Source organism: Gymnoscopelus microlampas (assembly GCF_963454915.1).
Source record: "Gymnoscopelus microlampas genome assembly, chromosome: 11".
NCBI classification, from domain to species: domain Eukaryota; kingdom Metazoa; phylum Chordata; class Actinopteri; order Myctophiformes; family Myctophidae; genus Gymnoscopelus; species Gymnoscopelus microlampas.
This window is the reverse complement of record NC_139948.1, coordinates 28,800,748-28,818,442: the sequence shown is the minus strand read 5'-3', so window position 1 is coordinate 28,818,442 and position 17,695 is coordinate 28,800,748. Positions and strand designations below refer to the sequence as shown.

The 17,695-nt window shown below is 44.1% G+C and overlaps 1 protein-coding gene across 1 annotated transcript in view; it reads right to left on the bottom strand.

Moving 5' to 3' along the window:
* LOC311055263 (growth arrest-specific protein 7-like) overlaps window positions 1–17,352 on the bottom strand; it is a 32,309-nt gene extending 14,957 nt beyond the window's left edge. Inside the window, exons 1-6 of the mRNA XM_084071388.1 lie at window positions 17,237–17,352; window positions 13,948–14,025; window positions 11,459–11,502; window positions 9,066–9,128; window positions 2,997–3,086; window positions 828–943 (exon numbers count right to left, since the gene is read on the bottom strand). Of these exons, the coding sequence (XP_083927514.1) occupies window positions 828–943; window positions 2,997–3,086; window positions 9,066–9,128; window positions 11,459–11,502; window positions 13,948–14,025; window positions 17,237–17,345 (500 nt within the window). The 5' untranslated portion in view covers window positions 17,346–17,352. The remainder of the gene's footprint in view (window positions 1–827; window positions 944–2,996; window positions 3,087–9,065; window positions 9,129–11,458; window positions 11,503–13,947; window positions 14,026–17,236) is intronic.
* Between the last annotated feature and the right edge of the window lie 343 nt (window positions 17,353–17,695).

The window sequence follows — 17,695 nt, the reverse complement described above, 5'->3', positions numbered from 1 at the left end:
TAATTAAATTCTTCATCACTCAGATGCTTGATTCTTTTGATATCATATGATAAAACAATGTGTTTATGTATTACATTTATGTGTAGCACTTATTTATTTGTAGCACATCATAAAGTGTTAATACCTTAAATAAATCTCTAAAAGTTTTGATATAAAAGTGGAAGTATTAGATTTAATTCAGAATGTACACTGTAAAATCCTGAGTGTTAATATAATTCTGCCAGTGTACAAATGTATTTTTTACACTTTCAGAGTTCAATTAATACTCTGGATGTTACAGTGTAGCGGTAGACTGGCTGTCATCTGTGATTAAAGTTTCCACAAATCAAGTGACACTGACCCTGACAAATTCAAAAATGTCAGTGGCCAGACCTAGAAAGATCCATGCAAAATGAAAACTGAAGTCAATACATTTTGCCCCAACAGTACCATGGTTTCAGACCCCCCCTCCCCCCGTGCACAAGCGCACAAGCGCAAACACGCACACGCACACACACGCACACACACGCGCACACACACGCAAAAGCAGAGATCATTATCGTAAACTTTCCACAACACTACTAATATGTATCACAAAACTCAAGGGTAAAAAGCAACACAGGAACACATTATTAAAGCCTTGATAACATGCTGATAACAGCCTCTGTTGTGTGCTGATAAGGTTGTTACACACAGCTCAAAATAAGACACGATTAGACAAGATCACCCGAGGCTATCTAATAATAGCATGTTCAACAAACAGATTTTAATAATATAAGAAATCTGTTTTGGGTGACATCAACACACAATGGCTGGCACAAGCCTTCTCTGTCACGATGTGCGCGTACCTCTCATGAATGAACTCTGCCATCTCCTTCTGCATCTGTTTGCCCTTCAGCTGTTTCTGCAGTAGAACCTCGAAGCCTGGAACACAGGCGCCCCCTTGGGGGTCTTTCTTGTCAGTCTGAGAGGGAAAGGAGACGTCACTCAATTACACAAACACAATAATTATCCCCTGCCACAGCTATGCTCCTCAAGGTCCTCAGTGTTCATTTATCCATTTGTAACTCAAATGGTGTACAAATGGAACCAAATGTCCATCTTTACACTCGGAGTTATATGTGTAAAGGATTTTACAGTGCATCAATTCATTAACAGAATGTCAAAGGGCACCTCTGCCTAGTTTACATTTTGAGTGTGTGTAGGGGGATTTGTGTGTAGCGTGGGTGACTCATGAGCTACGAGCCGGAATCTCTGAGTCACATCGCTGCACATTTGTATGTCAAGAAGGGCATGCGTCAAAGTACGTTAATTTAACTCTGAGAGTCTAGTCTATTTGGTTACATTTGTTGATTGAACACCGTTAGGGCGCTCAGGTGGCACAGGGGTAAAATACCTGTCCACCCCCAAAGTGCATCCGGCTTGAGCAAACGTCTATATGAACACAATTGGCTGTTTTTGGTGGAGGCAAGCCAGGTGGGCACCCAAAGGCTGGGATGGAGCCTGTCAGCAGGGGGTGTTGAACGGAAGGAGTTACTTCCTCCCGGTGGGGGCTCCTCACTGGCAGGTGCGGTACTATAGCAGGGGCAACACGGAAATGTGTGGAGGGCCAAAATAATTGGCCACTCTAAAAATAAATACATTCATTAATTAACACTGAGGAAAAACTTTACTGTTAAGGTGTGTACAGTGAGCATGTGTCTGTGGGTGTATTTGTGTGTCTGTGCGTAAAGGTTTCTGTGTATGCATCAGTGCATATGTGTGCATACAGGTATACGTACATGTGTCTGTAGTGTACGTTTATACACGTGTGCAGACTGGTATAACAGAGTCAGCCAAGGGCAGCATACTCTGTGGTTTGTGACAGGGACTGATGAATTACACCAAGTGGAACAGAGGCGGTAGATTTATCTGGTGCTATGGCTTCCATGAAGCAGGTCATGGGATGCACATGGGAGTGCAATCAATCACAGAAAACATGACACAATGGACGATAAATTAAAACAACAGCAGTTGTGGACAAGGAAAGAGATTGGATGGTTTTCTTTCTTTTTGAAAGAGAGCGGACAGTATTTGTCTTTTTTTTTATTTTTTATACAAAGCAGTTGGCAAGCTGAAAGGTACCGCGCAGAGTGAACAGGAAGGAGATTTCCGATCCAAGGCCAGCAGGGGTACATGTTGTTACAGATCACTACACTAGCTGCAGGTACAGTAGCTAAAATGGAAAGTGTCTTGCTAAAAATAACATTTTGCATGGACATTCATGAGAACTGAAAATTGTGGGGCCAGCATGTAGAGTGAGGGCTTATCTAATCAGTGATTAAATGGGAATATACAGTGTATACGTGTACGCAGTGTGTGTGTGTGTGTGTGTGTGTATACAGTATATATATATATACACACACACACACACACACACACACACACACACACACACACACACACACACACACACACACACACACACACACACACACACACACATATATAGCCTAGTGTATATATATATGAGGCATACAGAAAATCAACCCCACTGCTCATGAGGCCCTTCATATCATTTGTCAGACCAAAAGCAGTGCGCTGCATTGTATTCCATCTCTTGCCGGTGAAACGCATAATGAGCACTATCTATCAGTGTAGGATCTCATTTATGTACTGAGAGAAAGCACTGCAAAGCAGAACACATGCAACACTCAGATTAAACAAAAGTCTCTCAAGGTGCACGGCTCAACAATATCATGAGAGTGAGAAAATAGCCAGCACACAATAAATGTCCTTTTCACATAGTTTAATTACCTCACCACAGACATAACAACAGACGCGTTTCAACCTAACAGGTCTTCCTCAGCTTCATGACGCTGAGGAAGAACACATTCATTTAGCATTTTCTTTAAGCAGGTTTCAAGGCGAGTTCTGAGAGTAAATTACTCATATTGGTTACTGCTCGAATAATGATTGTGATGGTGCTTGCTTGGTATTGAGCGATGCCTAATGACAATAGATGAGGATTCTCTTACCCAGAAGTAGTCACAGTAACTCCATTCGCCTGGCTTAAGGAGCTGCTGCTCTGGTCCCTCCCCAGGTAGAGGGAATGTGACGCCATTGATCTGGAAACACAGACACTAAAATGTCAATTCAAAACATAGAACAACAAGAACATACAGTAAGTAGGTGGCTGTGCCCCTGGTGCCGGCCTGTCTGAAAAAGGAAATATATATATGGAGCTGACTGATTTGTTTACGCCTGATGCCATGACGACACATTGAGGTTAGACAACACACTCCATATTTAGGCGTAGCTGCATTGGGAACTCCTTATATGGTTATGGCTGAGTCATGGTGACATGAGCGTGACGACGTGGCCTGCCGGCTGGCCTGTCCTCCCTTAGGCCTATTTTATTATAGGATATGAGCAGTACAGTTAATGCTATCATTTTGCAGTAGGTCTAATAGACCCCATAACAGACAATGTCACACTGGCTCCAAACGTCATACTGGCTCCAAATGAAACCCATTCTGTCAGGTCTCGCTAGGACGCGCCTCACTAGCCAACACACAAGAGGAGGTTGGGGTGCGCTGAAACCAGCGCACCCCAAAACAACAGGTTCAGAATTGATTGCATGAAACAATCACCTGTGCATCCAGTCTCAATGTTAGTAAACAAATAATTGGTCTATTCCTAATCTATTACCTTATGCATATGATTAGCTGAGTATAGTCAGTGGCAACGTTGGTCATCGAGAGAGAGAACCTAAATCAAAAATCCAAGTGGGCCTATGTATATTGAAAGTATATGTGGGGTTGCAGATAAACACAACCAGCACTGCACAGAAGAATAAATACATAGTCATGTATTCCTTGGTAGACATGTCTTCAGTTACTCTTAGGGTTGCAATTATGTAATGTTCAGCATCTGGGCACCCTCCCGATCCTGACATTACAACATACCCTCTATGCCAGTGGTTCCTTAACGGGTCCATTTGGTTCCATTTGTATACTGTCAGAGTTACAGACTTGTAAGGGTCAATTTAGAACCCCCTAAAGGAACCCTGAGAGCCCCTGCTCTATACCATGTCAGAAACTACATGGGCAGCCAGACAGTGTCTCCAATGCAGAAAAACACAAATGCTCTCAAGATTGTAAAGCACAAATACCTTCCTGTCCTCCTTTCCAAAGAGACAGAAGAAGGGATGCTTATGACATTTGAGTCAAAATTTGGACACAGTTTCAGCGCGATCACAGTGCCATTCCTTTATACAATTTAAGTTAAATATTTCGAAAAGTATAAAACATCTGTGACAAAATTCCGTGGCCTACTGGCATCATGCATAAAGTTTGCCACTGATCGGTCCAGTGCTTTGCAAGATTAGCTGCGGACAGACGGACGGACGGACACACACACAGACAGACACACACACACACACACACACACACACACACACACACACACACACACACACACACACACACACACACACACACACACACACAGACCCTCTCATAGACAGCTAGGCTCTTGCAGTCATCTACACACCCGTACTGCAGCATTTACGTTATATGAATTCAGATAGGGATGCATATTGCGTAACAAGCTCTTTTCATGGACATTTCTACAGTCATTCAACAAGATAGGATCGAACAATGGCATGGCTCCCATGTGGGTCTAAGGACGTGTGGCCAATGACGTATCTGTGACAGCAAGGTTTCAGTCAGATCAGACCACCATTCACTTCCATTATAAAATAAAAGTGACATATTTCAAAAAAATATCCACATGCTCAATTATGTGGGTGAGGGGGGGGGGGGTGGAGTTAATTCCTTGTCATCCTGACAGGGTCCACAAGAAATCTGGCCCCTTATCGGTCCAGCGCTTGAGGAGATTAGCCTCAAACGGATACACAGACGCACCCACACACAGACAGACCCTCTTCTAGCCTACGTACAGTAGAGCACCATAATAAGATTAGCATGGAATGCATGTTAACGTTGTTGCAATGCAGTAAAAGATAAACGTGACCACAAGTCTACAGAATAATGCACACACAGTCATACATAGACACTATCTAATCGGAAGCAGCCTGATTTACTCTGTGTAGAGCAGTCACTTTGTTCATTTTCTGCTTCAGAGATCGTACTGATTGTCATGGGCACCAGATTTTCCATTACGCTTGGTCCACATCTATCACAGCCGTTGTTTATCTCCTTCCTCACATCCAGCGGAAAATGAGACCATTTATCTAAAGCAAGGCTGTCTCCCCTCACTCACTTCTCTTTTATGGGTGCTTAGTGAGGTGCTCCGGCGTTAGGACTCAAATATTAATACAGATTACCTTTATGACACAGGGACCGTCAGAGCACGATAAATCCTCATTGAGGATCTATAGTGTTCCTGACGTTTTTGACTTAAGATAGATAGAAAAGGGTTTAGCCCTTCAGATGATTAATGGTGGTTAACCATGTACTGTAGGTATAGGTTACATTTGTATAACCTTAGGTTACATTCATATACAGTATTAGATACTGTACATATCCTACATTAGGTAAGAACAGTGCCTGTCTCAACTTCTTGTAGCATAATCATCATCACATTATGATGATGTCAGTTAGTAGAATTAGGGGCCTTTTTTCTTCATACATAAACAAACTTGAGTGTGCTTGTGTGTGCTGGGGGGGGTCTTCGTCCCATATTGCAGCAGCTTTTTGTTTTGCTGAATAGACACAAATTTTACTGACAGTGTAGAAAATTAATGGCCCATGAGGCACACATAAAAATAAGCATCTGTCAGGCAAACAAATGACTCTCTATAACTAGCCATTCCAACACAATCAGGATGTAGACTAACCTCCTAACCCCCCAAATTAACTCACTCTTTTGCCCATTTGCTTATCTACTAACTCACTTACATACTGTATACACCCCAGCATATCAGTTCTAAGCATATACTGTAGCACTGAACATCACAGCAACGGTTCATGAAAATGTGGAGAGGCTCGGCAGCTGTTGCTAAGCGACAAATTACTTTTGCTGTAAAAGGCAGCCCCTCCATAACAAAACAATGTGAGACTTCCCCACGGTTGTCAGCATGCGTTTGCTTCCATTCCATCCCATTCCACTGTTCTCTCATTCAATTATTATTATTTTACATGGGCTAATATTGCAAGAACTGGCCGCTTTGGGGGGAGGCCAATCAAAAAGAAGCCAGGTCCTGCCACTGAAGGCAGATGCCACTCCAACAAGCTGTCATGTGCCCTCTGGACTAGTCTGCGCTGAGCATGGCACAGCATGGCAACACATCCAACAGCACCCGAGAGAGTGTGCATTGCGTCGCAAATGCAACACGTTGTGATATCGTGGATCGGCAATTTTCACCAAATGTTCGCCAATGTTCGTCGAATGTTGGCCTATTATGACATGCCCAGAAGAAGGGTTCATGTGGTTACAAATGTGGGAAAACACAGAAGGCTAACGAAATGCTCTGGGTTCATAACCTACATGTATTGGTCACACTTGGCTATGATGGAGGACACAAGGTGAACGCAAGGTTACAGCTCTGCTTTGCTCTGCTCTACTATCTGATGCATATGCCCCACATGGGGGTCCTCACAGAGTAGTGCATAGTCAAATCCTCAGTGTTCATTTAACTCACACGTGACACGTGAGGGTCTATTTGAGTCCATTTTTACACTGTGTGTTAAATTAACGCTGAGGATTTTGACTATAGGCAGTGAGACACTATACCAGGCACTCTACCATGCGGATGTGCACGTCTCCATGACAACTGGAGGGTTGTAGAGGGTTGTGTAATCCGAGATGCACCGTGGCACAACAATACACACCTCTCTCCCCTGACGTCACCAAACCACTAGTTATTGATTCAGCTGTTCACATACACACACACACACACACACACACACACACACACACACACACACACACACACACAGGAAACACCGTTTTTGGACATAATGTGTGATTTAACAACGTCAGAGCTGTTTGTGCACTATGAAATAATATTTGACCATATTATCTTTTCAGGAGTCATCGTTGCATTTTGTTATTCTGTATTTGTTCAAAAGTATTAGCAACTAGCATGCAGGATCAAATGATAAATAAGTATTAAGTCAAAATATTAAAAAACGGCGATAACAAATTATCATGGCAATACAGTGATATTTCTTGAGTACTCTTAATCAAAAGGAAATAATATTGTGGCAACCATAGATCATGTGATCAAAGAACATTTTTTAAAAAGGCAGCACATTATTATATTTTTTATAGTATTCAGTAAAAATCTGAGCACCCCCCTCCCCCGATCCATCTCTCCTATAGCAGTGTTTTCCATTTCAACACCCATTAATCAGTGCTATAGCTTTTGTCACCATGGAAACTGGACTCGCAGAATCTCTCGCAGGTCTGTGGGGCTTCACAATAGCCAGACTGACGGCTCCCGTGGCCGTGGCAGGTCAGTGAGCCCACCGAGGGTACGACCGGCCCATGCAGCCAAACACAAAAACCTCCTGTGTCCATCTGCCCTCAGCCTGGCATACCACCACCACCTCCACCGCTACCAGCACCACCCGTTCCCCTCTACCCCTCTCACTTCTACCATCGATCATTATCAACCATCAGATTACATAACCATCACCAGTGTCATAGCAACTTGGGACGAATCCGTGATTTTACGTCAAATCTGTCTCGTTCGGAGTTGAACGTCTATTCAGCATGTTTGGTTTCTTTTCCTTATTATTTGTTTGACAACCTGCTACTCAGCATAATGACGTACCAATATAAATGATCTTTATGATTGTGTGTGTGTGTGTGTGTGTGCACAACTACAGTACAAAAGAGCATGCACACATGATGCAAGAGTGTTCATTTAACTCTGAGAGAGTACAAATGTAACCAATTGGTTACATTTGTACTCTCTCAGAGTTACAAATGGATTAATTAACATAAGATTTATGTGTGTGGTCTGACATGCTGGCTGAATGCTTGCTATTGTTGTGGACTTGATGGAGGAGTACTCCTGACAATGCAGTGTACAAAGTGCTTACTTTCCAAATCCTGGAGACATTGCCAAATGACAGCTGCAGTGCTGCTGTGTGACCTGCAATGCCTTGCAGAGTAGTTTGTTTGTGGACCGTCTAGGGGATGGGATGTAAAAGCATCACACCAAAAAGCGACTAAACTCAAATTTATACATCCGCCAGAAATGACAAATTTTAAGCTGAAAAACATCACATTATTTTCACTTGAAAATTAGTTATTGTACATTATTGTATAAAGCTTGAGAGAACAAACACTTGGAGATCTAAATGAGATCCTTATCAGACAGACAAGACTGCGCAGTCCCAAAAAATACCCATAGCATGCCGCAGCAACTCTACAAAAGCTTTACGCTTTTCTGTCATTCCAAAGATCTGAAGGCAGCTGCGCTACCTGGAATGGAGCTATAGGCTACACTCCTGCTCCAAATCTGTGAAGCAGACAGGAATGGGGGTGGAGGGTGGGGGGGGGGGGGGGGGGGGGGGTGGAGGGGGCGGATGTGAGGCAAGTTTGGTGTCTTGAGGATGCATCTTGTGCAAGTAAAATTTATCTCTGCCAGGGGTCTGTCAAGCTACCAGGGAGTCGTGAAAATCCATATGGCAGAGTAAAGGACGGTTAGTCCATACGCTCGAGATTAACGGGAGACACCAGGGATGCTCCTTCATTGAGAATAATGTTCTGTCCTGTAGACTCTCGATGGAGGATTCCCTATGTGACTCCATAACCACAATCCATATCATGCATTATGATTTACCGTAGTGTTCTGGAGACATGTGAGTAGAATAAATGCACTATTCATCAGTTGACACGAAGATCAAATCTTTCTAGCCATGACATAAAAAAAATATTTACTTACTTTACTTTATTTTTTGTTTTGTGTTTTTTGCAGAGAGGATCAGAATCCTGGAGTCAGAACATCAGCTTACCTGAGATGTATATATATAGGAACATAGATAAAAGGAGAGGGAGATTGAATGACAGCAGAGAGGAGCAGGGGAAATGGAGGAGACGGATGAAGTTGGGAGCTGCGAGGTACTCACCGTTATCTTGGTCTCCTTGACCTCTCTGATCTGCCTCTTGGCCGGAGAGATGGAGCCGGGAGGCTGTGGAACAAGACAGGAGGGATCATCAAAGCTCTCCTCAGTGTCAAAGCTGGCTTCCATCATCGTCTCCTCTCCTCCTCTCTCCTGCTCCTTCTGTTCGGGAGGGAAAGCCTTCTCCTCGTGCACACGCACACACGCACCCTGAAGCCTTGCCTTTCGGTGTCACAACCCAAGCGCTGCCGAGCTGCGCTGAGCGGAGAGGAGAGGAGGCGACGCGTTGCAGGGGGTGAGGAGGTGGGGGAGGTGGGTGGGAGGAGGTGGGGTGTAGGGAGGGGGACCGTGTAGGGGGGAAGGTGGTGTGTGGGGGTGGACGGTCGTGGTCCTGTGAACGTGACGCGTCGAGTTGCTGTCACACACACACGAGTTGCGCGTTTCAGCGAGGAGATACCGTGCGTCGCTCCAGTCCATGCAGAGACCGATCACTGAGGATGGACGCGGCTGGAGATGCGTGAGCAGACAAGAGAGAGAGCACAGCAGTGTGTGAATGTGTGAGGAAATTACCCAGGGAGAGGAGAGAGAGAGAGAGAGAGAGATAGAGAGAGAGAGAGAGAGGGGAGGGGGGGGTATTTACATAGTCCTTGCCAGGAGAACAGAGGAGGTGGTGTGAGGAGGGACGGAGGGAGGAAGGGAAGGAGGGAGAGCAGGGTGAGATGTAAATGGGTGAATGATGATCTCCAAAAGGCAAATTATGATTGTGAGACAAGCTGGTGGAGATAGAGAGAGAGAGAGAGAGAGAGAGAGAGCATCCTCTCTCTTGTGAGATGAAGAAAAAAAAGCAGCCAATCAAGTGCCTCTAAGGTTTTATGTTTATGAACCCATTAGATGTGGAGAGCTGTGATTTAAGGACCGTGCGTGCGTGCGTGCGTGCGTGCGTGCGTGCGTGCGTGCGTGCGTGCGTAATCAGTTTCTGTATGGATGTGTGATACAGATTGAGTGAGAGTGAGACCAAACGTTAGCTACAAGGACTTTAAAAGGTTTGTGGCTACTTAGTAGGGAAGCAGACTCATATTCATCAATATTTATGTTTGTGCTGTGTGTGTGCGCGTGTGCGTGTGAGTGTGTGTGTGTGTGTGTGTGTGTGTGTGTGTGTGTGTGTGTGTGTGTGTGTGTGTGTGTGTGTGTGTGTGTGTGTGTGTGTGTGTGTGTGTGTGTGTGTGCGTGCGTGCGTGCGTGCGTGCGTGCGTGCGTGCGTGCGTGCGTGCGTGCGTGCTTGAGTGCACGCTCATCCATGTGCACGGTCGGTCTAATATGTGTGTACAGGCTGGCTCCAACAGCATCATTATCATCTCTCTCTTATGACAGTGTTCCACCGGAGGCGTGAAACACACTATGTGCACAGTACAGCAGCTACTGCGCACGTGATCGCTCCAGGGGCAGTAGCTCCCTGCACCTGCACGCCTTATTATGATCCACCTACAACTGATCGGCGACACCAACACAAGTGACGAGTTGTGAGCTTGGAGATCTGCCATTTTCGGTGCGAGTAACCACTACATAACTAAGTATAAACAAGGCTTTAGAAGTAAGAGCAAAATGGCCGCCGTGTGAACATGGTCAATGGAGGAAATGAGCCACAACAATACTGTGGTGGGCTCACCCCCCCCCCCCCCCCCCCCGCCTTCCTTCCACAACAATATGGTGGCAGGTGGCACTGACGACCGATGTTGTTGTAGAGTGTGCAATGTGCAAAGAAAACATGCACGGCCAGAATACAACCTACAGTATACATACAGTAGGTAGAATTTAAAACGTATCACCACAGACTCGCTCGGTCTCTCTCACCTTCGTGGCACAGAACATGGTGGCGGGCAGTGCAGAGCAGCGCCTACCCAGGCTGCTGGGAGAAGGACAGCGATCGAGCCAGCTTATCGGTCCGGGGCCCCCAGGTTTCCCAGTTCTCTCAGTGTGAGCTAAAGCTCTCTGGCTGGCCTCCGTTCAAAAGCTGACAAACCCTGTAGGATGTGTTTTCCAAATTCTTAGTCGCCCATATGGCCCTAATATCTGTCCATCTACAGTAGCGCTCCGGTGCGATGATGACACGGTATGCCCTCATCTGACTCGTAATTGGTCACGTGTCTTTTCTTGGCGCGTAATCACTGTTGGCACAGATGAATCTGTGATATGGGAGTGGCACTGGTTACATTGCACAGAGCATGGCACTCTTCATGATATCACAAACTGACAAACCAAACAAATAAACAAATAGACAAGACATGACTAAAAGCGCCAGCTACAGTATTTACAGTGTTATGAAGGTGTGAACATAATGATGCCAGTGAGTGTACTGTACAGTATGTAAAATGATATGGTGGTTTTAGGCCATACTGTACCTGTCTGTCCGTGGTGGCTTTCTGTTCAGCAACGTCAGACATTTCTATGGGTAGACAGACAGATTATAATCTGTTATTGGAACAATCGACAGAAGAAGTCTTGTGATCATGAGATATCTTTGACAATAGTGAGTAGGTGTGTATAGAGCTACAACAGCAATCCACACTGTGAGATGCCATGTATGGCTCAATTATAGTGAAAAGGTCATTCCAATTATGCTGCGGATGTAATCTGGCATCTTAACAGTGGAGTGGGCAAGCCACTGTTTGCATGTTGTGAGAATGGTAAGTCCCCTCATTCATCTTTCAGACAGGAGCCGAAGTGTCCTCCCTCACATCAAAGCCACCAATCCCACATGTTAACACTTCAGGAATTCTCCTCTGCACTGACTGTTACTTATTTCAGGTAGAAACTGCATTCAGTACTTTTACTTCTACTCAACTACATCTCAGAGGCAAATATTGTACTTCTACGCCACTACAACTATTTGGAAACTTTAATTACAAGTTAATTTTGATTCTTATTACAAAACCACTTCAGCCCTATATACATTTCGGCCATTTTAAAATGCGATGCGACGCATTGTGAGCTTGTAGATATGCTATTTTCAAAAGATTTGTATGCATTTTAGAATGCTTTTTAGAATTAGAAAACGTTGTGAAATGGGACATTCTGCATAATGATTACTTTCTACTTTTGTTACTTTAAGTACATTTTGATACCAATACTTTTGTACTTTTACTCAAGTACATTCCGGACTTTTACTTATTACGTATTTCTACATTGCAGTATTGATACTTTTAAGAAAAAAAATGTGCTTTTTCCTCTCTCCTCCACAAACAGGACACAGGGGAGGGACAAGGGCTCAGATGCTGCACATCATTGTGTGTCTCTGTACAGTATAACCCACCCTATGGGCCACTAATGGTTCCTCATCACCTATGACTCATGGACTGTCCACTCTCTACATATCAAATTCGACCATCTCCAGCTCAAGGTAAACACGTGGGTTCAGTAGTGTGACCCCAGAGGCAACACATCACAGGCTCGGATACTATAGCTAGCGAGGAAGCTTGTCAGCCTGCAATAATAAAGGGGCCCACAAACATACTTAACATAGAGCCTAAAGACTGATTTATAAAGTACTGATTAGGATTGCAGTTTTAATCTGAACATTTTCTGTCATATAGATCATCTTTCAATCAACTCATACTGTATGACATCCATTTATTTGTTAAATGTACATTTTGATAAAGAGTAACCGTTACAGTTCTTTAATAATCAACATGCACACTGTAGGCCATATTTTCAGATTCCGGTAAAGTGTACAGAATAACATGGAATATAAGATCAGAATACCTTCCCCCGCAATTTATAAACTAACTGTTATGCCCTTGCTGCCTAACATGTTTGAAGCAATGATAATAATAGATGTGTTGATTGTCTGTGGTGTAAATTATTCCTATGTACTGATGGAGTGAGTGCATGTGTGTGTGTGTGTGTGTGTGTGTGTGTGTGTGTGTGTGTGTGTGTGTGTGTGTGTGTGTGCGTGCGTGCGTGCGTGCGTGCGTGCGTGCGTGCGTGCGTGCGTGCGTGCGTGCGTGCGTGCATGCGACCCATGCGTGCGTGTCTGCGTGCGTGCATACGTGTGTGCGTGCGTTTGTGAGTGATGACGCAGCTCAGGCAAGTGCCCAAAAAAAACATTAAAAAAAAATTCCACCTACATGTACAGTGACATCTTATCTCTGCACACTTCCTATGCAATGCTACATCAGTCTTTCTTTCTGTCTTGTCCATTATGTCAAATCCCTGGTTTACTGGCTCTAGTGTCAGGGCACTTACACTAGTGCCCAGAGAGCCCATAAAGTAGGCCTTGTTTCATTCTTTCATTATCACAGTTCGTTCAATACTGTACAAACTCCCTGCAGCGGTCTGCTGCCCCATCCTTTAAAACCCTGAGTTACCCCAGGGCTCCTATTCCCCCCCTCTACACCAAATCTCTTTGCAGAAAATAGCCGATTTACAAGTTCACAAGTTGTCGCGTTGCGACGCGTTGTCAGCTTGTAGATTTGATATTTTCACCAAATGTTCCAGAATGGGGATGCTAGGGTTCATGTGGTTACCTCCAAGTGGGCTCAGACCCACAGATGTCAATAGAAGGATACCATCTGCTGTCTGCTAAGATGTTGGGCATGTCATTAGGGACACCATACAGTACTTTATGAAGACATCTAGTGCAAAGGTTTTCAAATGTAAATGTGTTCAGTCATGGGACCACTTCTGTTTGAATTCATTTAAAATAGTCTAAATGTCATAATTGAACATGTGATTGTGATATTGAAACCCCTTTGAAAACCACTGATCTAGTATTCTAATGATATTCATAATAATATAGGAACCTTATTACAGAGCATTGGCACTACAGTGTACGTGTAGATGCATAGTGTTGAAAGAGATGGTAAATTAAAAATATAGTGCTCAATATCACCATATGGTGAGGAGTTCTCTTGTGTCAGAGATGACTGTGGACACATGACAGCGATGGAAGGCCGTTCCCATGTTGTTTCTGGAATGACACAAGGAGCAGTAAAGATATTGTTAAAAGAGACACAGTGTTTCTATTGATGTCTCATTCCATCCACTCTGTAATGGCTTTAAAACTCAAAGATTACGTAAAGAAGCAGAAGTCAAATAAGCCTGCCCACGCCAACTACAGTATTTCACAGATGTTTTGAAAAGTACCACCTCTTCAGGCACTCAAGGTAAGAAGGTGGTTGCCCGTGTAAAGCTTTCTTTTTTTAAGAGAAGCATAGAGTAGGAAAAAAGACTATCGTTCCACTCATCGTTTCTCTTCAAATGATCATTTATTTTGCTGTAACAAAAAGCGGACTGCCAGACTCAACTAGAAAGGAGGCGCGCTCTGTGGAGAACAAATCTCCTCCAGGAGGCACGTGTCTCTCAGTCTGTGTGCAGTGCGCTTGCAGCATGCAGCATGCATGCATGTGTGTTGTGGTGCATGGTCTCTCTGTGTTTCTCTGTCTGTCTGCACAGTACTGTATGTGGTGTGCGGTAGAGCCTTACATAGGCACAAAAGTCCAGCCCTAGCCCCTAGCCTGGCCCAAACCCAACAAGTGTCTGAAGCCCAAGCCCTATCTGAGGCCCATCGCCTAATCAATTCTAATCTCTCTCTGACGTGCGCTATCTCTGATGCCTGCAGCCACGCAACTCTCTGATTCTCAACTCTCTGATTCATAGTTGAACTCCTTGAACACCGTGATAGCATGAATCCTCTGCCTCCCGCCCCCACCCTCTCTTTCTCTGTGAATATACCTTATGATTCTATTGAGCTTTATTCCAATGTGTTTTGTATTGTATTGCATTGTATGTATCATACTATAATTCTAGTAACCTCTGTAGTGGTGGTGAGTACGTGAGTGAAGATACCCGGTTCTCCTCACTGGCTGGACCAATTGCTCTGATTTTGCACACAGCCATTGACCATTACCATCTGAACTTAACTGTGAAGCCCGTTTTTCATCAAATCTCAGCTTCTTATTAGCGTTTTTGTGTCAAACACTGTCACCATGGTTACGGGGCTGCCCAGCTATGGGACGAACTGCCTCCCGGGTTGCCAGATCATGTGCGCATATCCCCCCACGGATGCGCTGCGCCGACCGGGTATGGTCTAGTTATTGAATAATTGAGTACAATGGACCACAATGGAAACAAGCCCCCTGGGGCTTTTTGTGCTATCCTTTTAGCATAACTTTTGACTGTACTACCTGTACTGTTAACAATCGTGTTAATAAAGTATTAATAAATCAATAAATCAATTCACACGCTCTTGTGCTATTTGATACACACAAACACAGAACACACAAATCATATGCCGGTACGCCACTAAGAGGTACACAGTTATTATTAAACATAACAGAAGTGCCACCAACAAAAAGGCTTATTAATAGGCTTAAACTGTCCATGCCATGCAGCAGAGAAAAAGGGAAAAAAAACAGCATATGGCTATGCTACAGTATCATATGTATGTGTAAAAATAGCCTTTGGGTATTTGTTCTACTCCAGTGAGAGGTTTGCCAAGGTGCAATCCCCTGCCAGAGTGCTATAGGGTTGTTGATGCAGCCTGGCTCTGTCCCATGGGAGCATGTCCTCCCCCTGGAATCTTTTCCAAATGAGGCGTAAATACTCAGCTAAAACTGCGTGCATGAATGAGGCTAGTTCATTACAAAAATGTATCATTTAAACCGTAGCTTGCAGTGTAAATTATACAGTAGTATTCACACATAGATTCCTTATGTAAACCTTTCTATTTGGGTAAGACACATGCCTGTGAGCATACATGTATGAACGTGTGTGCGTGCGTGCGTGTGCCAGTGTGTCAGTGTGTGTGTGTGTGTGTGTGTGTGTGTGTGTGTGTGTGTGTGTGTGTGTGTGTGTGTGTGTGTGTGTGTGTGTGTGTGTGTGTGTGTGTGTGTGTGTGTGTGTGTGTGCGCGCGCGCGCGTGCGTGCGTGCGTGCGTGCGTGCGTGCGTGCGTGCGTGCGTGCGTGCGTGCGTGCGTGCGTGTGTGGTGTGTGTGTGTGTGTGTGTGTGTGTATGCGTGCGCGCAAGCACATGCAAATGGACACAGGGGCACAGAAATGCACAGCTGCATTCGCATGCATACGTCCATGCACAAATAATTTGCACATGCACACACATGCAGTTTAGCCTCACACTGCACTTGCTTGAGCACATACTAATATTATACACACACACACACACACATACACACACACACACACACACACACACACACACACACACACACACACACTGTGGTTTTGGTTAAGCAAAACCATTTTGAGTAATTAAATGAAGCTGGGCATCTTTGTGAAAGGTCAGGTGCCTATTAGCCTCGGCATCAAATGCAATCCGGTTTTTCCCATATGGTGGTTACAAAAGTCAATTTACAGATACATCACTCAACCACTGAAGGCACAAACCATGCTGCTGAGAAACTGGCAGGGCCACTTGGCCAGAGTGTCACACGTTTAAGATAACCTGATTACAGCAGATAGAATCCGTAGGCCCCTCTTTTCAATGAATGTGGAGATGATCGTGATGAAGAGGAATAGTAATGAGTCTTCAGAGTTCACAGAGTTTAGAGAGGGAGAACTGGATGCTATGGTAACAAAAACAAAACACAGGAAAGTGGTAATACTCCGTTCCCTATTTATCATCAGAAGCTGAACACTTCACCAGTGGCTCAGTCTCCTGTGCGTATTAGATCTCATTGGTAAATGCATTATATACATAATAGGCATCAAATGCAGCGTGCATTGAAGTTTTGTTTTTCAGAAAAAAACACTGAAGTGAAGACCTATTATCCTATATCCAAGCACATGTTGACTGGAGAAATAAACAAATGGTAAGGGATATTCAGCTGTCGGACCCACACTGGGATCTTCTGAATTTGATTGGTCGGAGGCAATCAAATGGTTATACTGTAGCTTTCAGCTAATTCAGGTTAGTCACTGTCAGTATGCTTAAACATGGGTTTAGTGTGGTTTAATTAATTATTTTCAGTTAAGGTAATGCATTGTTAGTATGGTTAAAGTGAGTGCATGCACACGCATTCATGCACCTCAATGTGTGCTAGGAACAACATACAAACTTTGACATCTTTGACACACTTTACATGCCATACGATTTCTGCTATTCTTTATTTTATTTTTTATTTTGTAATTATTCCTTTATCCGTTTTTCTTTGTGCCTTGCTTACCTTTGCTGGAACTGTTGACGTAATACCTCAGTCCCTCAGGTGACATGTAGCATCTCCAGCCTGGGGGCAGAGGGCCGCTGTCAGCCACCTCCCTTGATGCAAGGCTCATGGCCACTGGCTCCTGTCACAAACAAACATCACCTCATTTCACCACCATGCCACTAAGCATTACAGGCAGGTCACCTCACAGGAAGAAGTGATCTGGTTTTCATTCCCCTGGAGTGTTTTCTTTTCAGAATTATACCATATTTATATAAGAGGCAGTACGTCAAGGGTAATATCTCCCATGACCCCCCCTCCCCATAAATAAATAAATAACATTACATGATGTCTGTCAAACATTTTTGTTTTATATCATATTACAAAAAAAACTGTAATGCTTGGGCAGAGGCACATTTTAGGATGATGATCCAATGTAGGCTAATTACAGTAGTAAACACGTCATTATCTGATCAATAA